At 32.1% G+C, this 27,244-nt stretch overlaps 1 protein-coding gene across 4 annotated transcripts in view; it reads right to left on the bottom strand.

Annotated features, from left to right (window-relative positions):
• Positions 1–1,172: 1,172 nt before the first annotated feature.
• Positions 1,173–27,244, bottom strand: part of LOC143232138 (FH1/FH2 domain-containing protein 3-like) — a 172,772-nt gene continuing 146,700 nt past the window's right edge. The window contains exons 22-27 of one of the 4 annotated variants that reach the window (XR_013017391.1): positions 15,985–16,059; positions 13,985–14,177; positions 11,244–11,385; positions 7,513–7,570; positions 6,374–6,538; positions 1,173–3,306 (exon numbers count right to left, since the gene is read on the bottom strand). Coding sequence is in view for 2 of the 4 variants with exons in the window: in XM_076467225.1 (XP_076323340.1) it covers positions 3,239–3,306; positions 6,374–6,538; positions 11,244–11,385; positions 13,985–14,177; positions 15,985–16,059 (643 nt within the window). In the remaining 2 variants the exon portion in view is untranslated. The remainder of the gene's footprint in view (positions 3,307–6,373; positions 6,539–7,512; positions 7,571–11,243; positions 11,386–13,984; positions 14,178–15,984; positions 16,060–27,244) is intronic. The other 3 variants (XR_013017392.1, XM_076467225.1, XM_076467226.1) reach the window with 3 other exon arrangements.

The raw sequence follows: 27,244 nt of genomic DNA, 5'->3' as shown, positions 1-27,244 counted from the left end.
TTACCCAGATGACTCACACTTGTAAAACAAACTGATACTTTCAAAGAGTACTTATTCTTGGGTATCGTATATTGTACACAAATAAAGTCACAAAAAGGGATACCTACCCACTGTTAAGGATACTATATCAGGATCAAAATGGTTTTCATGTTGGATCTTAAGAGTGGGTATTGACAAGTGCACGTCAACAAGCAATTAAAGAGGAAACAGTCTTTATTACAGTAAGTGGATTGTACCAGCTTGTCACCATATCATTTGGATTGTACAATTCTCCTATCACATTTCAAAAATTGATGATGTGTGCCTTGTCTGAACAACATCGAAACATTGTACTCACCAACTTGGAGAGGTTGTTGATAATGTGTGTAATGGACTAAAGAGAGATTTGGATTGGTTAAGAACCTTAAACTGAATCTCAAAAAGTGTGAATTATTCAATCAACTGGTGAGCTTTCATAAAGACATACAGTCAGCAAATAACAAGTATCTAAAAATATCCATCAAATATTGACTCTAATTTTGTTCACTATAATAAACTGCACAAACTCTCATGTTTACAAGGTATTCTGTTTGAAAAAGCCCTTTTATTTGAAAGATCAACATCATCCATTTTGTTTTATTGAATATGTTAAAATGTTTACAATGACACAGTCAAAATGTTACTTTCTTTATTGACTACCGCAATGAATTCAAACTCATAAAATTACATTATTCATAATTAGATATATATTATTGTTGGATTGTTATTCACTGTCATTGTACAAGTGTGCTCTATTATCAGTATTGTGCATTCTGCATCAATAAAAGGGAATAGTATGAAAACGAAAATTTATTATCATTCTTAATCTTACTTGGAACTAACACTAAAAACGGGTGATACATTAGATTTGGTTAATTTAGTTATATTACATTTTAGTTGTCATCTTTCTTTTTAAAATGTTTTCAGAAAATTCCACCATACACAAAATTAAACAAGTTTCTTTTATCAATATCTGGACATAACTTTATTTGCTTTTAGACTACCACAAAATCTAAATTGCTAGAGAATAGCTATTTTACCATATCTTGTAAGCATCATAGTGAAGCACAAAACATTAAGCCATGTGTAGTAAATCACAATGTCTGTTTGAGAATGAAAATTTATATTTAGATAAATAAAAACACAAACAAATATTTCAGCAAAAAAAGACAATATATTTCACATAAGTCAACAAATTCGACTGAGATTTAACCTAAATAACAAAAACAAGTTTATTATTTACAACATAAGAAAATACAGCAACACGGGAAAGCATTTCTCACCTAACGTAATCAGATAACTCATGTAATCACAGTATGACATATAAAGCTACCATCCAGTTTTCAAGGATTGAGCTACCGCACACAAAATGTAAGCAACAGTGAAAAACAAATAAAACAACTTATTAGCTATTGCTAAGGTAATTCTAATTTGTAATTTCACCTGAAAAGCACTTTTCCACATGGATTATCTATGTTCCTTATTTCTATGTACAGATAATAACATAATTACTGGTGAACTGGACTGTCAACCACACCATATATTGTCATTTGAATTTGACATGTACCCACTTCATGTTAGCCTTACTGTTTCAATTATAGAAACATTGTCCCTATCAAAAGTATTTTCTGTGTAAAGTGACTACAATAAATCTTTTAGCTTGAAAGAGTAGAAGACATATTAAAAAAAAACAGTAAGTCATTATTCCACTTGACTGTTAAGAGAGAAATATTTTACATGTCAGATATGCTGCCCTATTAAGATAAAATTTTCTCAAATGAGAAAAAATGTATATGCTGTATATTATAAAAAATACACATATATGGCATAAAATAAAATGCTGCATCATATTTTAGTATGTCCTCTCACTCAAACTAAACAATTAATAAAATGGGGGTATAATTATATTCTTAAAATAACATATCAGGAAGGAGTGGAAATGTACCATAAATATCATGAAAAATAATTCCAAACCAAGAGTGCAAAATAAATTTCATTTAAATCACCAGTTGATGTCCTAACTACATGCTGAGAGATTGCTTTGAGATAACTGTACATGAATAACACACATTAAAATATACAAAACAAAAAGTGCAAACACTGCATCAGTCAACAGAGCCAAAATATTGGTTATAATGGTGATGTAGGAGACAAGATGAAAAATGAATAGCAATTTCTAATGTAAATTTCTAGTAAATTGATTATGATTAGTTTTGAAGAAATGTCTTTATATTCTGAATTAAGAGAGCAGAAATTAACTCTAATTTTATGGATGTTTTAAATTTTAAGCTATGTGTGATCACAGAACCTTCCAATGATCCTGATAAAGATGAAAGTAGTAATGTGTGAGATTCAACATCATTCCCTTGATACTGTATTACAGCAAATCTACTGTTTTAATGTAATTAAAAAAATTAAATTTCATTGTTCATTTTACTACTCTCACTACATGTAGCAGTTTGATTCTTTTGCTGATTTAAAAGAAAACATGAATTTTTCTAATTCCTGTACTTCACAACTCAATTGTGAAATAAATTTGACAATTTGTGTTTTAAAACTGTGATAAAAATACACAGATTGACAAGGGAAGAATATTTTAGCATTAGTTTTGTAACTATAAGTTAGTAGCAAATAAAACACATCATTAAATACAAAGATAAAAATCCCAAATATAGTATTAAAGTGTGGAACCATTTGTTAGAAGATGGCATTTGCAGTAGAAAATTGAAAAATACTTTTGATAATTAATTTAATATATTTCACTGATCCTGCACAGCATAACTCTTGAATGGCTTCATGCCATATTTCAAATTTTTATTTGTGACGAGCTTTTGAAAGTGTGTTTCATCTTTCTTAAATTTTTAAACATTTTTGAGAAAACAAATTGACAAGAAATTACAAAAGTGTGGTATTTCAGGTCTCTACTTCTACAGTCTTCTCAAAGATTTTTTTCATGTGTTGAAATTAGTGACTGTTTTATTTCCAAATTTCAGGACCAGCTGAATGTTTTTTTTTTTAAATAGCAGCAAAAACAGGTACAAATCTCACTTTAATCACATTGTGTAAAAACAGAAAAAAATGAATTCATCATTGTGAAGAGCACTTGATGCTTTCTTCTTGCCAATGTGCCTCCATATAAATGTACAGTTTATAAAGATTGTTGCAATCTTATCCACTTTGGCAGCAGCTACATCTTGTAAAGAGATGTAATTTTTTATTTTTATGTAGCAACTAACATCCTTCTGTCTTCCTCTGATAAATCTAGTCCACTCTTTAAGGTTCTTCTTACTGCAATTAAAATAAACCAATGTTTTATTGTGATCTTTAAACAGATATTATGGTATTTTGTTTAACTAGACAAAAAAAAGTTAGTTTAAGATTATACTTCAAGGAGTATCTTGAAGTAGAAAAATGGAGTCGATTATCACCCGTATTTGCTTTATTGTAAATTATTTTGTAAGTTACATAAATAAATATGTATAATAGCATAAAACACTTCTGACATTCTGATGTATTCTTACAATAGTACAAAGTATGCTTGAGGTTTGTGTTAGGACAATTACTAAATAAAAAAACCATATACAGGAAAAATATTTTGCAAAGCTTTTACTTACATCTGTTGTAAATAAAACTATTTTTTACTAGCTACATTGGACAACAAAAGATTTACTAGTGGAGACACTCAAGTGATGTTGGGTAATTTGATGGTGCTGATTTCAAAAACGTAACCTTAATTTGTCCATCACTTCTAGATTTTGAGTTATTATATTAACTCTGTTTTATCAGCACTACTTGAAATACTACTTCAGTATAATAGATTTATGCTGTGAAATTAACTTTAGTTGGGGAGTTTAATAAGTAAAAGGTATACATTTTCAATAAGTTCAACAATTCTACAGTGTTAGTGTAAAATTCCAAGTATATTGTTCATATATGCTATTGTCTTCGATATACTTGCAGAATATTGCACCACTGTTGCTTCATTCCCACCCTTATCTACACCTCCTGAGAATCACAAAACCCTCAGGTGCTCTGTTTACCAGAACATTCAAGAAGTTCTCTCAACTGAACATAAAATGGGCACAATCACATCCCTCAATGATTATTTCACCTCATTCTGAGTACCATCTAAATTAAATCCAGTCTTCTTGCATTATATCCATGATATAATCAATTTCTGCAAAACTTTGTATTTTAAAATCTTTTAAGTTATAGTTATAGAAATATTAGTTCTTTTATATTTTTTAGAAAATCATTTGAAATGATAGCTGCCTCCAGTTCAAGTAAAATAATAAAGTGCAAAATATAGTTTTAAGAAGGAAAAACATCACAAACAAGATAAAGGTAGCATACTACCACTATTTTGAGTGTAAAAAATTGATACTACACGTGTGTGTTGTACAGTTTGCACATCAGACATGACATGACATGGCTGAAGAGAGCAAATATATCATATGTAGTTCCAATGATATGGCATGAGTCCAAAGTTCATCTAACTGACTGTTATTTTAGCATGACTAATATTTCTGGACAGTACTGCAAAAACTAAACAATACATTAAATATCCATACATCACATCTGCACTGAAACCAGTACCTTATAGGAATGGTCTTCCAGTGCTACATCAACCAGTGAATTGGGAAAGAGAAGAAAATACCCTACAAAAAAGACAGTGAATCATCTTCATTGTCCTCATCTCATAATTCTATTCCTGTGATGCTTCAACATAAACTGCCTTATCTGGTCACACAAGAGAAGCTAAATGAGCTGATTCATAAACTGTCTTTATTAAAGCAGTATGGGGAACTTCTTGGCACTAATTTACTGCAATGTAATTTATCAGCTCTAGAAGCAAGTGTTTCAATTTACCAAAGTTGCCATCAAAGTCTTGCTTCTCATCACAATATGCAAGATACTTTGTGTTTCTGTATACTGATGAACTAATAATCAGAGAATTAGGTACTGAACATCATCCTCAAGTATGGATACTTTTTGTTTACCAGTTAGTCTGAAGGCTGTATTTTTACACACTATGAACATTAAGCCATCTATCCCTGTTGCTTATGATGTGAACATGAATAAAATTTATCAAAGCATACAGATTATGCATTGTGAGATGCAGTTTTCAATGAATATTAACTGAAGTACATGGTCCTTTAAATAATGCTCAATTACAAAATCTTCTTCTACACTGTGCTAAGAGATGATCACAGGCTAAATTAATAATCAATTGCTGAATAGAAACCTCATTTTTTATATACAGATCATAATATGCTAGCTTGCTATGATTTAATATCACACCAGTGTCATTTTCTACCTCTTTTATCATTAAGTAAAATCTGTGAAAAAAAATTTATTTTGAAAATTTCAGTTACCATGCACACATTCAACCTAGAAAATATCAATGGAATGATTTTGGATTGGGAATGGATAGGTTGTGAGACAACAAATTCTACTTTTATCTTGTTATGGTTTTATCTATCATTCATTCATTTAGTTTGATTACAAATGTTTAGTTATATTAAAGTGCTAACCAGCATTCTATCTAGAAAACATTGATTTTGTGTGTGTATCACTGTATGTATGTATCATTAAACTGACACAAACTCCACCTTGTGTGATGCACAAATATTAATATTCTGAATGACTATTTAGATTTATGGTAATAGCTAGTCACATGAGGTGTAAACTTGTGGTCTAACCACTAAATAAAAAAACCTTTCTTGAACTTGAAAATGAGTTAATTCATGAGATACAGTTGGAATTATTGTTAATTACTGCTCAATATTTTTGTTGATCTTAAAATGTGGTTTAATTTTTGAACATTTTGTTATTTCTCTTGGAAGTTCATTTTTCCTTGTTCTGGATCTTTTTCCTAATTCCTTTATTTGCTACAATTATAACATTGATATTTATGTTGAGTTGTTTATGAATGTTTGTACCTAGTCCTTGCAAGGAATGGATCTACTAACTGTTCTTTGTAAGTGATGAAATTTATACCATTTGAAAGATTTATTTTGGATTTCTGTTATATATGTTTAATAAATTGGTTTTGTTTGAACCTCATTGTAGCAGTGTCTTGTTTTAGTCTATTGCAAGGTATATATTATCAGTGTCACTATGGCAATCAAGTCAAATATATGTGACATGATAACATAAGTAAGCAAATTTATTTAGGCATAACAGCAAGTTAAATATGCTAGAAAATAAAACAGATAGATGCAAATAAAGCTTGCAGAAGATGGAAAAACAAAACTATAAATAATAAGATTATTATGTAATTCATTTCACTTAGGGCAATACTAACTCTTGTTCACATGTAAGTTCACACTTGAAGAAAACACACAAAACTTACAAGACTTCCTGTCCCCATATCTTGCCTTCTTCCTAGCTCGTGGTTCATTACGGGCAGGCTGGGTGGTGGCAGTTTTGACCAGACTTTCAATAATCTCATCATTGGTATCAGTCAGATTTTCATCACATGAAGGAGTGTTATGTCGCCCCAAGCTTCCACCTGTTCCTGAAAAGACATTTTAGAGATTAAAAAGTATTGATGAAAAATATTAGTAATTCAGCTAGTAATTTCTAGCTTCAGCTTGTACGGCATACAGAGAATATCCCAACTGGTAACTCTTGTAAATGAATAAATTTAATATATACACACTTCATACTTATTAAAAATTCCTGATACCATACTGGCCAAATGGTTAAAGTAATTGAATCACAATCTGATAGTTGTAGGTTTGAATCCCTGTCCCACCAAACATGCTTGCCCTTTCAGCCATGGGGCTTTACAATGTAACAATCCCATTATTTTTTGGTAAAAGAGTAGCCCAGGAATTAGTGTTGGGTGGTAGCTGTTTTCCCTCTAGCCTTTCACTGCTAAATTAGGGATGGCTAGCACAAGTCATTTTGTGCAAAATTCAAAACAAACTTTAAAACACCTAAAACAAAAGTTTCAAAAGATACTGAAAACAATACAAACAATTACTGAAATGTCTTGCTTCTAATTTTTACTTGTTAGTGACTTTGCTATTTTTATTAGAGAGTTAACAGCAATTAAGAACAATAATGTTTCCTAGCTGTACAGAAGTTTTCTAGCCCCAAAATTATTAATGGGATTCTAAATGTCCTATCAGTTTTTGAGCTCATTTTATTAAACTATATATGCACCAACAATTTATGATCCATTACTTTATTGCTTTAAGGGTTTGTAATAATACACAAGCCAATTATGTAAATTTGTAGCAATACTGCATTTAGTCCCATTAATTGCTGATTGGAACCCCTTTGAATTTTACACAGAAAAATGATTGATTTTGGACAATTTTCTAGTTAATTTCTTGACAATGAATGTTACTACTGGCAGGAATACAAAATTATGAGACTTTTGGACCCTAACAGTAGTGTTTTTGGTTGTTTGCTTTTAAGCACAAAGTTACACATTGGGTTATTTGTGCTGTGCCAATAGAATGTATCAAAATGATATTTTACCATTGTAAGGCCTCAGTCTTACTGTTGAGGCACCAAATGGCCCCATCAGAAGTAAGCACTATAAAAAAAAGTTGGTAAACTGAAGGATAGTACAAATAATAATTATACAGTGTATATTTTTAGAATAATTATTTGAACATGCTAAAGTTCAGAAAAACAGTTTTTTTACTGTTGTTCAGCATGAATATTAAAGGTTCCTCATTAATAACTACTGTAAAATCATAAATTTAATTATTAAAAGTAGAAAAACTAAAACTTTATTTTTAAAAAGAAAATCCTGCAAATATGCAAGATATAACAAATCTAATAAAAATATTGATTAAGAGAAATAGTTTATCCTCAAATTTATCATATTACTTAGTAAAATCGTCATTTTTCACAAAAGCTTAACTTAAGGTAAACATACAGACATTGTTTAAATTGGTAAATTCTTATCATTCTTGATGGGGTTGTTATTTCCTCAGAAATATTAATCTTATTCCAAAACAACTGCCTGAATAGAGATAGAGAGAGATTCTTGATTTTACTTCTTAAACTTTTATTTACTAATTCAGGTTATATTTTTACCATATAATGTTAAAATATGAAATTATTTAAAAAAAACTTAATTAAAACTCAGAATAACTTCTTGTTGCTTACTCACTCTCTCTTTTAAAAAAAAATGGAATTGTGATAGATTAGATACTATTTTCTCTACAGACTGAAGAAAATATTTCAAAACCAACCTTAAAACTATATGCAACTATTACAAAGAATATGAACAAAATAAATCAGAAAATTGAACAACATTATCCTGATTGAAAGAATAATGTTAAAAAGCATTGGTTTATGGATTAACTGATAATTATTGGATAGTACAATTTTTGTCCTTAACCAAAATCTCCTAGCCCAGGGGTTCCCAACCTGTGGGTCGTGACCCCCAAGGGGGTCGCGAAGCCTTGACAGGGAAGTCGCGTAGCCTTGTTAGAAGTAGCTTGGGATAACATTAATTTTATTTCATCAATTACATTTTCATGCTCTTACATTTTTTTTGTTTCGGTGCAAAGCAAAGTGTGTGCTATGTTAGTTCAATGTCATTAAGTAATATTATGGGTGTATGTATGCGTGCCTGTGAGTGAATGTGAATGTGTATGTGTCTGCAACTGTATGTATGTGTGTACTAGTGAGTAGCGAGTATGTGAGTGCATGCGCATGTACGTATGCTTGTGTGTCTGTTTAGCTGTGATTAAGTGTGTGTGCTCGCTGTCGACATGTGAGTCACATGTCCGTTGCTGATTGGTGGATGACGAATCGCGTGACTGGTCATGCTCCCTTCCCTCCCAATACTTACCCCATCATTACTCTACCTGCACCCCCCACAAGTAGTCAGTGTAAGATCTACAGTTGCCAAAGCGTTTATTATTATTCAACATTTTTATTTTATTTTAACAAGGAGATAAGTAAGCAGTAGAGGTAAGTTGTGTCCATGGCTAAACGGCAAAGATACTCAGAATGCTACCTCAATATTGGCTTCACCACTGTGCTCGCCAACAATGGCATCGAGAAACCACAGTGTGTTTTGTGCCATGCTGTCCTGAGTGCAGAGTCAATGAAACCATTAAAACTCAAGCGTCATCTCGAGACGAAACATCCAAAACACTCAAAGAATGGTTTGAATTTCTTCAAATGGCATGAACGGTGTCTTAAAAGCCAAAGAATCGATAGAAGTGGGTCGTTTCAGCAGCAGAGTGCAGCCGTAGTGGAAGCTTCATATGAGATTGCATTCGAAATTGCTAAACAAAAAAAGCCTCACACGATTGGAGAAACACTTCTTGATTGGAGATGTAAGTTCATGTTCTCAGTTGCTTGTCTTCGTGAGATACATTAATTCTGGTGACATCAAAGACGAATTCTTATTCTGCAGTGCACTTGAAACCACAACAAAAGCTGATGATGTCATGGAAAAAGTTTCGACTTTCTTTCAAGATGATGATCTTCAATGGGAAAACGTGTGTGTGGTTTGTATGGATGGGGCACCGGCTATGCTGGGATCGAAATCAGGATTCCAGTCGAGAGTGAAGAAGCTAGCACCTCAAGCAAAGGGCATCCACTGCATGATTCACCGATATGCTCTCGCCAGTAAGACTTTCCCTGCCTCTCTGCAGGAAGTGCTTGAATCTGTAATCAAAATTGTAAATTATGTGAAGACTCAAGCACTCAACACTCGCCTATTCAAAGAACTATGCAAAGACATGAATGCTGACCATGAAGTCCTTCTCTTCTACATAGCAGTATGTTGGTTGTCGAAAGGAAATGTTATTAATCATGTCTTTGAAATGAAAGATGAAATAAAGCTATTCCTGGAGACTCAAGAAAGGAAAGATCTTGTAGCTCACTTCAAAGATGAAGCATGGAATAAAAGGGTTGCGTACCTAGCCGACATTTTTGACCAGCTGTACAAGCTCAATTTGAAGCTTCAAGGAAGGGAAACACATGTTCTCCTTTTTCAAGATAGTCTTCGGGCCTTTGTTTCCAAACTGCAGAACTGGCGTCGGAAAACCAATCTTGGAAACATCGCTATGTTTGAAAAACTTTGTGGAGTGACGGATGAGTCTCAGATCCAACTGGATCAGTTCCTCAAGGATGAGATTACCGAACATCTTCAGTCTCTAGAAAAGGAAGTCGAGCGTTACTTCCCTGAGCTATCACAGGAACAGGAGGCCCTGGTAAGGAACCCATTTTGTACTGAACTTGATGTATCCAGCATCCCAGATGATATCCAAGATGAATTTCTGGATCTAAGGAACGACTCTTCAGCTCCTGATCTCTTCAAGGTGAAATCCGTGACTCAGTTCTGGTGTGCTACGTATCAGTCATACTCCAAAGTCAGCATGATAGCTTTACGTGTCCTTGTTCCATTTGCTTCTACCTACTTGTGTGAGGCAGGATTTTCCATTCTTGTCAATATAAAAACAAAGAATAGGAACAGATTGGATGTTGGAGATGACATGAGACTGGCTCTAACAAACGCTCGACCACAAATTTCAAAGCTTGCTGCTGAAATGCAACATCAGGCATCTCACTAGCTGGGTTGGATAGCTGTTCAAACCTATGTTAATATTATTTTAAGAAATATATGTTCTTTTTGTGAATTCAGGTTGGACCAATGTGATTTAATTTGCTAATAAATAATAACAAAATTTTTAAATATTTTTTTTAGATGTTTCTTTCCCTCTCCTTCACAGAAAATAAAAGAAAAATTAAGCTGCTGATAGTAAGCCCTAAGTAGGGGGTCACATGGGTTTCAAACTTTTAGGTAAGGGGTCACGAGTGCCAAAAGGTTGGGAACCCCTGTCCTAGCCCTATATGTAATAATGTCTACTGCTCCAGTCTACAAAGCAATCACTATTAAACTGTATCTCATACAAAAGCTCTAGTGCAGTATCAGTATCTCTCGTGAATTATTTACATCAGAAATGAATTTCATCATCCAAATTCTCAGCGAGATTAATTTTCAGTTGACAAGAAAACAGACAAATGTTCTATCAAAACATGTAGTACATTCCTCCAAAAATAAATCACTTCATCACGCTTATAAATCATTGGTTGTTAACTTATCATATTAGCAAAATCATGCTTCCCTACTGATGTATTTGTTAATACAGGAATCTCAACAAGCACATTTTGAATTTTTATAGAAGTGGAAAATTGTTTGTTTTTTATTTTATCCCATAAGAATATAGTAGACTTACCAGGATTACCTTTTGGTCGTCCCCTAACACTAGGTATTGTTCCCCATTTCTGGAGCTTCTGATCTTCACTGTTATTGCCATTGCCGAGCAACTGACGAAGTTCTTGATCAGCCTGCTGTTCTTTTGTTTTAAATTTTCCCATCTTTAAATATACAATGAATTGTATATAAAATTGTTTTATAGGAGTATGAAGATGTTCATATACATTTATAGTACAGTTGATAAATAACTCAAATTTAAAATGGCAGTAGTTAATGTAAAGAACAAAGACAAAGAAATTTTAACAAAACTATTTTCAGTTATGATAAAAAGTTTTCTGGAGATAATTTTTCTGTATAGAGTGATTAATGTTTACAACAGTGCCCCCTACTAATACAGCAGTAAGTCTACAGATTTACAATGCTACAATCAGGGATTTGATTCCCCTTGGTGGGCTCAGCAGATAGCCCAATGTGGCTTTGCTAGAAGAAAAACACAAACGTTTACAACAAAGCTATTTCAATCTTGTGAACAAATTAACTTTTTGCTATGGGCTCAATATAATATACACGAGTTCATCTACACATTTGCACACATTAAGTATTTGCACTATAACTTTTGATACAGTGTGTGTATCTTCAAAAATTTGGTAGACTTTTAGTAAAGATTACAAGTTCTTTTTACACAAAAATCAGATTTTTTTAATAAAACATTTTTACTAAAGATTTGATTGTAACAATAGTGTTTTGTTACTATTCTGAGTGCAAAGTGATTTTATGTTATGATTAAGAAAACTATTCTACGTCCCAAAGTTCTCAAATATTATTTTTGTAATCTCTAAAACTTCCTAAATAGGTTTCAAATATTTGTTTTGAGTAAGACTGTATGTTTTGTTATTTTCTATAACTTAACTAACCTCGTAAACATCATAAAGAATTTGGAAATAAATATAAATTATGCTTTCTTCATGTTAGAATGACTACATATTATAACACGAAAATACAAATGTTTAGTCTAAGTAGCTTAAGTCTTGTGATGCTATATATTTATTTATATTTTTTATTATATTAACCTTCCAGTCATGCCTAACTAACATTACATAACTTGCACTAACATAGTGCACATACAATCATGTTACATATCCAATAATATAACTGACCTTTACTCTTCCCTTGGCTGTGTTTTAGTAGACTAGTATTTTGTAACATAGTCACATTTCAATTATTACATATTATATAAGTTATTACTATTTAAAAATAAATTATTAAATTTATTTTTCTTAAAATATGTAACAATGAATCTAGAAATAAAGCAAACAATTATCACTTCCTGCTACAACTTTGAACTTGGTTACTGCTAGACATGGATTGCTAAGCCTTTTAAGTTTCACATATGGAGGATATTAAACAAAATTTTTTTTAGGTTTAATATACACAGTTGAATAACCAAAAAATCACAAATGACTATAATGATACCATAGAATTCCACTATAATTTATTAATCTTAGTAACTAAGATGCATTTAGATTTTAAAAAATATGAAACTTTGAGCAGACTAAAGACACAATCTACCTTCATTAAATCTTGATTCAAAAGAATGTTGTATGCTTTTCACAGATTAAAATAGCTAAGAAAACCACAAAAGGGACATTCTAAGCTGTTGATTGGTTATTTACATTTCATATACTGTAGTAAGAGTATATAAGGGACCGTTTCAAAAAATGGAAAGAGTTGAACAGGGCCACCGTGTTTGATTCAGTACATAAGCCATATCTCAACAAAATAAAAAGATAAAAAGGTTCTTATTTTATATTCTAGTTTACCATTATTAGTAATTTGAGTTACTAATTTTTATGAAACTATAGGGTTTTTTTTAGAATAATTTTAAACTGTGCTGCATTCAACATATCATGTGACTCACTAAAAGCTATATTTAGGTGTGTAGTTGTAATATTAACTTTTAAATTAATAAATTAACTCATATATAACATTAAAGTTTGAATTATATTTGACATACATTTGCAAAATTGTAGTTCAATAAAATTTTGAATGCAAGCTAACAAACACAATGACAAAGCCCTTGACCAGTAACCTGTTGTGAAAGGGTTAACTGCTTTGGACAGCCCCCCCCTTCCCGGCTCAGTAGGAAGCTTCAAGGTTTATAACAAAAAATGCAGAGTTTACTCCCTGGAAGTAGACAGTACACAGATAGTCCATATACAGCTTTACACAAACAATTAATTTTTCATACAAAACTTCAAAAAATTAGGGCACCATTTTATATCTAATTATAGGAAACAATTAAATTTCTATTAAGATAAATATTTCAGTATAACAGTGAAAACAGTATGAGCTACTACTAGATGTTAAGTAGTAGTTATTTAAAAAAAATTATTTCATTAAAACACTTGGGTAAAAATATGTGAGACAACATCATCCTGGAACATAATTTATAGTTATTATGAATAATGGCTCTCAATGAACTACAAATATCAATAAAAACAAATATTATTTCCTCGTTATTCAATGTCCTTTTTCTATTGTTAATATTTTCATGTCTAGTAATTAAGAGGTCTACCTAGGGCATCTAAATATGAATAAATGTGCCTGGTCATGACAAAGGTGTGAATAATATGAAATTCTAGTGATTATGCAACAAATCAATAACAGATCAACAATATCGACCATAAATCATATATTACAAAAAAAATTCTGAATAATAAAGGTTGATTATAATAAGTACAAGAATAAAGGAACACATACATCTGTGATCATCTTTCCACGTGTCTTGTTTCTCTCTCTATGATTGACTTTCTTTTCAATCTGCTGTAAGACTCTTTCTCTTGTTGTTCTGTACTCTAAGGCAAACTCACTGATAATTTTACACACATCTTGAACTTTAGTATCATGTATGACATGCAAAGGGCATCCTAGATATATCAACAAGCGATGAAACCTGAAATGTCAAATAATTACAATTTCTGTAAATATAATAGTTTCCACTTTTTCAAAATAAAAATAGCTTAACTCATTCAATATGGGCTTGGTCTATTTGACTGACCATATAACCTTTTTGTACTTATTTAGTCTTTTTAGATTTAATATTTCTAGCTTTCAATATAGTGTGTATACCTTTGCAAAATTTGTCAGTCTTTCAGTTAATATTGTAAGTCTTTCATGTAGACAAAATCATATTTTTAGTAAAGATTTGTCCATGAATATATCTAGTGTTTGCTTTGAGTAGTCTGTGTGAAAAATAATTTTCATGTTAAAATAAAAATGCATTTCCTTATCTCAAGAATTTTAAATTTCCTTTGTGTTATCTCTGAAACCACCTAAATTCACTTGAAACGTATTTTTTACACTACAACTTTATAGGTTATCTGTTATTTTCTCTACTCTTTCTTAAATCAGTCAATTTGACCAGTCTTTTAACCACCAAAAAAAATAAATCTAAATTATTATTTTTTATTTCTAGAATGATTTAAAATTGTAACATGAAACTACATTCATCTTAAGTACCTTTAAGTTCATAACAGAATACATCAAATTATAATTACATTTTATTTTTTTATTTTTCTCTGAACTGTGTCTAACTACTACCCTCATCATTATAAGTAGAAGCTCACTTGAGGCATGTACAGCTCACATTACACTAAAGAATTACATTACCCACAAGCTACTACAAGCTGTTCACATATGTGCCTCATGAAACATTTTCATTATATATATACTATTATTATCTTAACAAACCTAAGAGAATCCTTACATTTACATTGTAGTTAATTTTACAATTATACATAGAGAATAAATATGAAAAACAAGAAATAAAATACTTAACTAACCTTATTTTTTTCTTGCTGTCAGTTGTCAAAAGAGTTAACTTTAATGTTTTACACAAACGAGAATAATGCACTTAATGTTTACAGAATTAAATGATGCACCAAACAATACAGACAAATAAAATTAAAAAGCAGACAAAATTCCCTTCTCTCTCAAAATTCTTCTGACTTTCTAACTATGTGACAAGTCATTACAAATTCATCAAAGATAGTTATTAACTTTCTCTAAGTAACGATGTTAGTGCTCTAAATGAAACCCTTGACTTTCTCATGGTTATAGGTAATACATGATTAAATGTAAAAGAAAACTATGAACAAATTATGAAATAGAGAAGGTGACAGGTAGATGTGGTAAGGGGGGGCTGGTTTTCTATTTGATAACTCTTTAACCTAACAAAATTGAAGATGATAAAAAATATGGTTTTTCTGAGCAATTACAATTTCATAAGGAGTAATTTATGTTTAATTTTGTACTTTTTTGAAGGGTAGTGGATAAAATAGGGAAGATGGCATGCTAAGAAAAAATATATCATGTATATAAGGGAAAATTTAGAATTTCTTTTAATATTGCCTTGTAGAATTAAGAACTTAAAATGTATATACTATTAAAATATGGATTATTAGCTAAGATTTTGTGCTATTTTACTTGATTGATATAGCATAACCAAAAAGCAGTTTAATAAACGTTTTAATGTAATACACTAGAACATTGTGCCATGTGCAATAAAAGTTATCCATGGTAATATGGTTAAGACAAACATCTAGCATGAAAATCAATATAGCTTCCTTCTTTGTAGATGTGATAACAATCAACAGTTAACTGACAAGTAGTGACTTGGGCATGAATTCAATTTAAAAGATTTATTATGTACCTGCTCTTAAGTACAAGTTAGTTCTTAAAATAAAAATAATAGTAATTACCTATTCATAACTCTCCTTTGAATGATACCAAGAATGGTAATTCTTTCTGCACATTCTGTCAGAAATTCTGACATTCTATAAAAAAAGAAAAAAATAATTAAAAATGGTTTAAGATTTTGAAAAGAAAATATTTTGAGGTATTAATATACTGTATTTAAAACATATATTTTATAACAGCTCTCATAATAGCTCCTAAGGTATTTTCAGGTAAAACTGAGCCAAGTATTATTGTAAATGAGACACATACAACAAATTTAAGAATCACAAATTTGAATAAAACAACAAATATAATATTTATTATAACACTAGTTTACTATTCCTATAACTAATCAGTTTCAATATTATCTATAACTACCTGGCTGCTGGGGCTATAAGAAAAAGAATATCTTCACATTATATATATATATATATATATAAAAAAAAGAGATTGTATGTCTCTACCGCATTTTACCTTGCACAAAATTCCTATTACTGTAGCAGTATCCCACAGTCATCAGTTATTCACATCAGTGATCAGTTTCATTATCCTAATTCACAGGGGATTAATTTCTAGCTGATGCAAACTTGTACAAATTTCTATACAACCCCACAACTTGACTAAAAAGGTATACAACTGATTAACTAACAACTGTATCATGTAACATTAGTCCAAGGCAAGGATGAATTCCAGTGTGTAACTGATTTCATAATATTTATAAAAATGTTAACTAAGCATAAAATACATATAAGAAAAAATTAAAAAACATAATTTTGATTATTCCTGGTATAAAGATGTGTTTTTTGTTTATTTATGTGAATGTAGAAATATGTTCATTTTCGATGGCTATAAATTGTTCATGCCTTCCTGTGTCATATGATTGTGTGACAATGTTTTCACTCTTTGTCCATCTCAGGCATAATGAGTTTATCACAGTTTCAGATGCTGTATTTTTGTTAGCTAGTTGTTCAGCTTTGGTTTTAATATTCAAATTAGGAGAACTATCATTTTTCTTTACTGCTAATTTGTCTGTTGCTTAGTCCATTATTTTGAAGTGTTTGATGTTAGGCCTAAATTTTAATGGTCAAAGATAACATTTTCCTTATCTGAAAATGTATTTTAAATATACTCTTCAAAACAAGAAACGCAAAAGGGATATTTTTGTTATTTTGAAGAGAAATATATGTAATAACGTTACAAGCTCAGAGTATGTGACGTTACATGTGTTAAGGCACTGATTGTCAGACCAAAATGACACTAATTTGCACTTTGAAAACGGAGGAAAACATCGGATTTTTCGCCACAACGCATGCTTGTCCAATAAATTTGTTTGAGAGATCTGCATGTTCTGCAAGTGCAACATGTGCAAAATCCCTATAAAAGTGACGGGTTCTCGGTTTCCATAGCTCAGTGTTAAGCCACCGACACGCAATACAGTTACGCCAAGACTGACTGAAGCACAATGCAACAACGCCATTGGTCGCTTGGAAGCAGGCAAATCTCGATCAGATGTTGCCAGAGCTGTGAATGTCCACCCAAGCACCATCACAAGGCTATGGAATCATCACCATCCACGATCTGGCAGACCTCGTGTGACCACGCCCGCACAAGATCGCAACATCCGGTTACGTCACCTTCGGGATAGGACCACCACTGCAACGTCTACTGCCTCAACCATACCAGGGCTGCGTAGAATTTCCGATCAGACCGTACGCAACTGTCGACGAGATTCTTAGGCCCAATGTGCAACCCATCATGGTGAACGTCAACGACGTTTTTCAACATGACAACGCCCGTCCTCACACAGCCCGGCTCACCATTGTCTTCTTGAAACACCACAACATCAACGTTTTTCCCTGGCTCTCCAGATCACCAGATTTAAACCCCATCGAACATCTTTGGGCCGAGTTGGACCGATGTCTGCGACGGCGACAACCTCAACCGCAGACTCTACCTCAGTTTGCAGCAACTTTGCAGGCTGAGTGGACAGCCATTTCACAGGATGTGATTCGTCATCTCATCGCTTCCATGGGCAGGAGATGCCAAGCAGTTATTGATGCTCACGGGAGGCATACTCGTTATTGACGTTGAGTGACGTTAAACTTCACCTAGTGAGTGTGGACTTTGTCTTTGCAGACTTTGGATGTTCAGCAGTGAATGTGCAAAGTTTCACACATGTCATACAGAACTACCCGGAATAAACTTGTTAACAATTTGTCTCATATTTTGCCTTTTGCATTTCTTTTTTTGAAGAGTATATATACTCATCTCTTGCAAAACAGAGAGCTAATAGTAACTTGTGCTTCCACCCAATACATAATAACTTGTACTGCAACAGTCTATAATGCCATCAGTATTACACTTCTGCTTTTTATTAATAAGAGAGTGATACCTTCTGTAAGTGCAGCACTCTTCAGATTGTTTTGTGTATACTAAAATTTCATTCTTGACAAGGCTACTGTGTGTGGGAAGGAAGGAGAAGTGGTTTTGTAAATACATTTTCAGGTAAGGAAAATGTTCACTTCAGAAATTCTATGAAACTCCCCACAGGAGAGACAGCTAAAATCTTACACCAATGTAGATAAAAAAATTAAAGAGGATTAGCTTCTTTCTAAGAATAAAATAACAAAAATGAAAAATTCAAGGAGCATGTCATCATATAATGGGAGTAGGACCTAGTGGGAGTATTTATTACTCAGTGGGACGCAGCATTTACCTCAAGCAGAAACACTCTTTGCTCAGTACAAGTAATACAACAGAAAAATACTTTTAAACTGAAACTGAATATTTCAGAAAAATAGAAAAACTCTAATGGTCTACCAGAATCCATTGAATGTCACATATCCAGAAAAAAAAATGGATATAATACAGAGTCTGCAAAAAACAAAGGACACATGAAACACATGGAAAGCAGAAGTTCCACATATCAGAAGTTTAAATTAAAATGACGAACTCACCCAGCAAGTGAGGTAATAAAGACTTCCAGATGACATGGATGGGAGATACCATATTTTTCATGTAGTGGTGGAAATGCAGACATAACAACTGCAAACTCTTTGTGAAGCTCTCAAGACTGAGTTGAAAACAAACAGGTTAGAGTTCTGAAAGACAATGAAAGATTTTGCAACCAAAGGTTTCCTACATAGAGAGTCTACAGGTTGACAAAGTATGAAAGTCAAGTTCACACAGGATAAAAACTAAGGGTAGTTCCAATAATAAATTATCACTGAACCAATGGCTGGCTTCTTGGAGAGTGAGGGACACCAAGAAGAGGCCACAGGATGAAGACCTCTCCCAAATTTATTGTGTAAAGGAAGAGTGCAAAACAAAGTTCCTTGACATAAAAGTGGGGAAGTCTAACTCCAGAAAACAAGGTATCCCAATACATCAAAGCTGAGAAACCAAAATTAAATAAACTGGGCAACAGCTGAAAAAGGAAACATGGCAGCCTGGAGAAAAGATTAGTGACCATCAGTAAATATGTGAATATCAGTGGTGAGCATTAAAGGGATAAAGAGAACAGCAAGCTAGGAAAAATAAGCATTACTTTAACACTTTACATATTGGGTTGATCAATATGACAGGGGCCAGGGATAGCCAGGTGGATTATGGCATTTGATTCGTAATCCGATGATCATGGGTTTGAATCCCCGTTGCAACAAACATGCTCACCCTTTCAGTTGTGGGGACGTTATAATGTGATGGTCAATCCTACTATTCGTTGGTAAAAGAGTAGCCCAAGAGTTGGCAGTGGGTGGTGATGACAAGCTGCCTTCCCTCTAGTCATACACTGCAAAATTAGAGATGGCTAGCTCAGATAGCCCTTGTGTAGCTTTGCATGAAATTCAAAACAAATCAAACCAATCAAAGTGACAGACTTTGTAACTACAAGTATTTCTATATTATAACCTTAAATATGTTTTGTGCATCTTTACAAAATTTGGTAAGCTTTCAGTAAACATTACAAATCTTTTGTACACAGAAAAAGTCTAATTTTTTAATTTGAAATTTTTATGAAAGTTTGTAAATATAATGGATTCAGAATGTAGGCAGCTTCAAGTGAGAAATAATTTTCATTTAAGATAAAAATATTTTCTTCGTATGAAAATTTTCAAATTTCATTTATATAACTTTTAAAACATCCTAAATATCAAGCTTTTTTTTTGCAGTAAAACTTTATATTTTTTGTTACTTTCTTTACATTAACTCTATACATATTCACTTGCTTTGACTGACTTATGAATCACCATAAAAATAGTTAAAAAATCTAAACTACCTTACTTTGCTTTTCTAGCATGACTGCAGATACATTGTAACAGAAATCTGAATTTATTTATCCTAAACAGTTGAAGGCTAATTTTTATTGTTATCACCTTTCAACTGTATTTTATACTTAATTTCATTGTTCTTTGAACTGTCTAACTAATAATCCCACTACACAAGTTGTAAATCACTCAGTGAGCATGACATAACATGTGAGTTGCTCATAAATGCACCTTTTGAAAAATCTATATTCTTATTATGTTACATTATTTTATTTAATTGAACCTAATACATTTCAGCTACTCTTATAACAATAAAGAAAATAAAGGACTCATGTTTTTAGTCAAGAGTTGGCAGTGAAATTTAAGCATTTTTTAATAGGTGGTACGAGTACACAAAATAATGTTTATTTGCTTAAATAATGCACCTAAAAGCAGAATAATTGAACACATAAAGCAAACAATGTCCTGTAACTCATAGAAGAGGGGCTTGAATTAATTATCTTAGCTGCTTAATGTGAACACCATGAGTTAAATTTTGTACATCATTTCATAGATTAAAATTTGTCTTTCTGTTAGTGATTAATGAAACAGTATAAAACATCAGACTGGCAATTTATGAAAGAGAAGATCTGACAGGTAGTGGTAGGTCTGATTTTCTAGATATATTAAATACACTGTATGTACACAATAACTGCTTTCATTAGTCACAGACTGTCACACAGTAGGTCTGATTTTCTAGATATATTAAATACACTGTATGTACACAATAACTGTTTCATTAGTCACAGACTGTCACACAGTAGGTCTGATTTTCTAGATATATTAAATACACTGTATGTACACAATACACTGTCACACAGTAGGTCTGATTTTCTAGATATATTAAATACACTGTATGTACACAATAACTGATTAGTCACAGACTGTCACACAGTAGGTCTGATTTTCTAGATATATTAAATACACTGTATGTACACAATAACTGCTTCATTAGTCACAGACTGTCACACAGTAGGTCTGATTTTCTAGATATATTAAATACACTGTATGTACACAATAACTGTTTCATTAGTCACAGACTGTCACACAGTAGGTCTGATTTTCTAGATATATTAAATACACTGTATGTACACAATAACTGCTTCATTAGTCACAGACTGTCACACAGTAGGTCTGATTTTCTAGATATATTAAATACACTGTATGTACACAATAACTGTTTCATTAGTCACAGACTGTCACACAGTAGGTCTGATTTTCTAGATATATTAAATACACTGTATGTACACAATAACTGCTTCATTAGTCACAGACTGTCACACAGTAGGTCTGATTTTCTAGATATATTAAATACACTGTATGTACACAATAACTGTTTCATTAGTCACAGACTGTCACACAGTAGGTCTGATTTTCTAGATATATTAAATACACTGTATGTACACAATAACTGTTTCATTAGTCACAGACTGTCACACAGTAGGTCTGATTTTCTAGATATATTAAATACACTGTATGTACACAATAACTGCTTCATTAGTCACAGACTGTCACACAGTAGGTCTGATTTTCTAGATATATTAAATACACTGTATGTACACAATAACTGTTTCATTAGTCACAGACTGTCACACAGTAGGTCTGATTTTCTAGATATATTAAATACACTGTATGTACACAATAACTGCTTCATTAGTCACAGACTGTCACACAGTAGGTCTGATTTTCTAGATATATTAAATACACTGTATGTACACAATAACTGTTTCATTAGTCACAGACTGTCACACAGTAGGTCTGATTTTCTAGATATATTAAATACACTGTATGTACACAATAACTGCTTCATTAGTCACAGACTGTCACACAGTAGGTCTGATTTTCTAGATATATTAAATACACTGTATGTACACAATAACTGCTTCATTAGTCACAGACTGTCACACAGTAGGTCTGATTTTCTAGATATATTAAATACACTGTATGTACACAATAACTGCTTCATTAGTCACAGACTGTCACACAGTAGGTCTGATTTTCTAGATATATTAAATACACTGTATGTACACAATAACTGCTTCATTAGTCACAGACTGTCACACAGTAGGTCTGATTTTCTAGATATATTAAATACACTGTATGTACACAATAACTGTTTCATTAGTCACAGACTGTCACACAGTAGGTCTGATTTTCTAGATATATTAAATACACTGTATGTACACAATAACTGTTTCATTAGTCACAGACTGTCACACAGTAGGTCTGATTTTCTAGATATATTAAATACACTGTATGTACACAATAACTGTTTCATTAGTCACAGACTGTCACACAGTAGGTCTGATTTTCTAGATATATTAAATACACTGTATGTACACAATAACTGTTTCATTAGTCACAGACTGTCACACAGTAGGTCTGATTTTCTAGATATATTAAATACACTGTATGTACACAATAACTGTTTCATTAGTCACAGACTGTCACACAGTAGGTCTGATTTTCTAGATATATTAAATACACTGTATGTACACAATAACTGCTTCATTAGTCACAGACTGTCACACAGTAGGTCTGATTTTCTAGATATATTAAATACACTGTATGTACACAATAACTGCTTCATTAGTCACAGACTGTCACACAGTAGGTCTGATTTTCTAGATATATTAAATACACTGTATGTACACAATAACTGCTTCATTAGTCACAGACTGTCACACAGTAGGTCTGATTTTCTAGATATATTAAATACACTGTATGTACACAATAACTGTTTCATTAGTCACAGACTGTCACACAGTAGGTCTGATTTTCTAGATATATTAAATACACTGTATGTACACAATAACTGTTTCATTAGTCACAGACTGTCACACAGTAGGTCTGATTTTCTAGATATATTAAATACACTGTATGTACACAATAACTGTTTCATTAGTCACAGACTGTCACACAGTAGGTCTGATTTTCTAGATATATTAAATACACTGTATGTACACAATAACTGTTTCATTAGTCACAGACTGTCACACAGTAGGTCTGATTTTCTAGATATATTAAATACACTGTATGTACACAATAACTGTTTCATTAGTCACAGACTGTCACACAGTAGGTCTGATTTTCTAGATATATTAAATACACTGTATGTACACAATAACTGCTTCATTAGTCACAGACTGTCACACAGTAGGTCTGATTTTCTAGATATATTAAATACACTGTATGTACACAATAACTGCTTCATTAGTCACAGACTGTCACACAGTAGGTCTGATTTTCTAGATATATTAAATACACTGTATGTACACAATAACTGCTTCATTAGTCACAGACTGTCACACAGTAGGTCTGATTTTCTAGATATATTAAATACACTGTATGTACACAATAACTGTTTCATTAGTCACAGACTGTCACACAGTAGGTCTGATTTTCTAGATATATTAAATACACTGTATGTACACAATAACTGTTTCATTAGTCACAGACTGTCACACAGTAGGTCTGATTTTCTAGATATATTAAATACACTGTATGTACACAATAACTGTTTCATTAGTCACAGACTGTCACACAGTAGGTCTGATTTTCTAGATATATTAAATACACTGTATGTACACAATAACTGTTTCATTAGTCACAGACTGTCACACAGTAGGTCTGATTTTCTAGATATATTAAATACACTGTATGTACACAATAACTGTTTCATTAGTCACAGACTGTCACACAGTAGGTCTGATTTTCTAGATATATTAAATACACTGTATGTACACAATAACTGTTTCATTAGTCACAGACTGTCACACAGTAGGTCTGATTTTCTAGATATATTAAATACACTGTATGTACACAATAACTGTTTCATTAGTCACAGACTGTCACACAGTAGGTCTGATTTTCTAGATATATTAAATACACTGTATGTACACAATAACTGTTTCATTAGTCACAGACTGTCACACAGTAGGTCTGATTTTCTAGATATATTAAATACACTGTATGTACACAATAACTGTTTCATTAGTCACAGACTGTCACACAGTAGGTCTGATTTTCTAGATATATTAAATACACTGTATGTACACAATAACTGTTTCATTAGTCACAGACTGTCACACAGTAGGTCTGATTTTCTAGATATATTAAATACACTGTATGTACACAATAACTGTTTCATTAGTCACAGACTGTCACACAGTAGGTCTGATTTTCTAGATATATTAAATACACTGTATGTACACAATAACTGATTAGTCACAGACTGTCACACAGTAGGTCTGATTTTCTAGATATATTAAATACACTGTATGTACACAATAACTGTTTCATTAGTCACAGACTGTCACACAGTAGGTCTGATTTTCTAGATATATTAAATACACTGTATGTACACAATAACTGTTTCATTAGTCACAGACTGTCACACAGTAGGTCTGATTTTCTAGATATATTAAATACACTGTATGTACACAATAACTGTTTCATTAGTCACAGACTGTCACACAGTAGGTCTGATTTTCTAGATATATTAAATACACTGTATGTACACAATAACTGCTTCATTAGTCACAGACTGTCACACAGTAGGTCTGATTTTCTAGATATATTAAATACACTGTATGTACACAATAACTGCTTCATTAGTCACAGACTGTCACACAGTAGGTCTGATTTTCTAGATATATTAAATACACTGTATGTACACAATAACTGCTTCATTAGTCACAGACTGTCACACAGTAGGTCTGATTTTCTAGATATATTAAATACACTGTATGTACACAATAACTGCTTCATTAGTCACAGACTGTCACACAGTAGGTCTGATTTTCTAGATATATTAAATACACTGTATGTACACAATAACTGCTTCATTAGTCACAGACTGTCACACAGTAGGTCTGATTTTCTAGATATATTAAATACACTGTATGTACACAATAACTGCTTCATGTACACAGTAGGTCTGACAGACTGTCACACAGTTCTGATTTTCTAGATATATTAAATACACTGTATGTACACAATAACTGTTTCATTAGTCACAGACTGTCACACAGTAGGTCTGATTTTCTAGATATATTAAATACACTGTATGTACACAATAACTGTTTCATTAGTCACAGACTGTCACACAGTAGGTCTGATTTTCTAGATATATTAAATACACTGTATGTACACAATAACTGTTTCATTAGTCACAGACTGTCAACACAGACTGTCACACAGTTCTGATTTTCTAGATATATTAAATACACTGTATGTACACAATAACTGTTTCATTAGTCACAGACTGTCACACAGTAGGTCTGATTTTCTAGATATATTAAATACACTGTATGTACACAATAACTGTTTCATTAGTCACAGACTGTCACACAGTAGGTCTGATTTTCTAGATATATTAAATACACTGTATGTACACAATAACTGTTTCATTAGTCACAGACTGTCACACAGTAGGTCTGATTTTCTAGATATATTAAATACACTGTATGTACACAATAACTGCTTCATTAGTCACAGACTGTCACACAGTAGGTCTGATTTTCTAGATATATTAAATACACTGTATGTACACAATAACTGCTTCATTAGTCACAGACTGTCACACAGTAGGTCTGATTTTCTAGATATATTAAATACACTGTATGTACACAATAACTGCTTCATTAGTCACAGACTGTCACACAGTAGGTCTGATTTTCTAGATATATTAAATACACTGTATGTACACAATAACTGCTTCATTAGTCACAGACTGTCACACAGTAGGTCTGATTTTCTAGATATATTAAATACACTGTATGTACACAATAACTGTTTCATTAGTCACAGACTGTCACACAGTAGGTCTGATTTTCTAGATATATTAAATACACTGTATGTACACAATAACTGTTTCATTAGTCACAGACTGTCACACAGTAGGTCTGATTTTCTAGATATATTAAATACACTGTATGTACACAATAACTGTTTCATTAGTCACAGACTGTCACACAGTAGGTCTGATTTTCTAGATATATTAAATACACTGTATGTACACAATAACTGTTTCATTAGTCACAGACTGTCACACAGTAGGTCTGATTTTCTAGATATATTAAATACACTGTATGTACACAATAACTGTTTCATTAGTCACAGACTGTCACACAGTAGGTCTGATTTTCTAGATATATTAAATACACTGTATGTACACAATAACTGCTTCATTAGTCACAGACTGTCACACAGTAGGTCTGATTTTCTAGATATATTAAATACACTGTATGTACACAATAACTGCTTCATTAGTCACAGACTGTCACACAGTAGGTCTGATTTTCTAGATATATTAAATACACTGTATGTACACAATAACTGCTTCATTAGTCACAGACTGTCACACAGTAGGTCTGATTTTCTAGATATATTAAATACACTGTATGTACACAATAACTGTTTCATTAGTCACAGACTGTCACACAGTAGGTCTGATTTTCTAGATATATTAAATACACTGTATGTACACAATAACTGCTTCATTAGTCACAGACTGTCACACAATTAAAGATTTCTTTACATTAAAAATTGTAGGTAATAACTCTTGGTCTAACAGCTGATGGTAAGTAATGTGTGAAAAATACGTTCTGTCTGCAAGACATGTTTAGTGATACCAGTATTTTAGTTTAGGTACACCCTAGGAGTAAACATTAGGTGACAGTAGATTATAGGAATGGTGTTTTTTTTTGCAGCAAGCTAAAGTTGTTAAACAACATGTTAATGTATAAGTACATAAGTTTTTGTATAGTAAGACATGATAAGATACATTTTGTTATACACACATAATTCTAGGTGAAAGATAATTATTCTATTTGATTATTTTGCCCTTGCATGTCATCTGTATTATTCAACAGATTTTTAAACACATTACAAATCTGTACCATACTGAAGTATCAAAATGTCAAACAAACAGTGAAATATAATATTTAATCTTACATGCAGGAAATTATAACACTGA

This window comes from Tachypleus tridentatus, chromosome 11 (assembly GCF_004210375.1).
Source record: "Tachypleus tridentatus isolate NWPU-2018 chromosome 11, ASM421037v1, whole genome shotgun sequence".
Classification (NCBI taxonomy): domain Eukaryota; kingdom Metazoa; phylum Arthropoda; class Merostomata; order Xiphosura; family Limulidae; genus Tachypleus; species Tachypleus tridentatus.
This window is presented reverse-complemented; position numbering and strand designations above follow the sequence as displayed.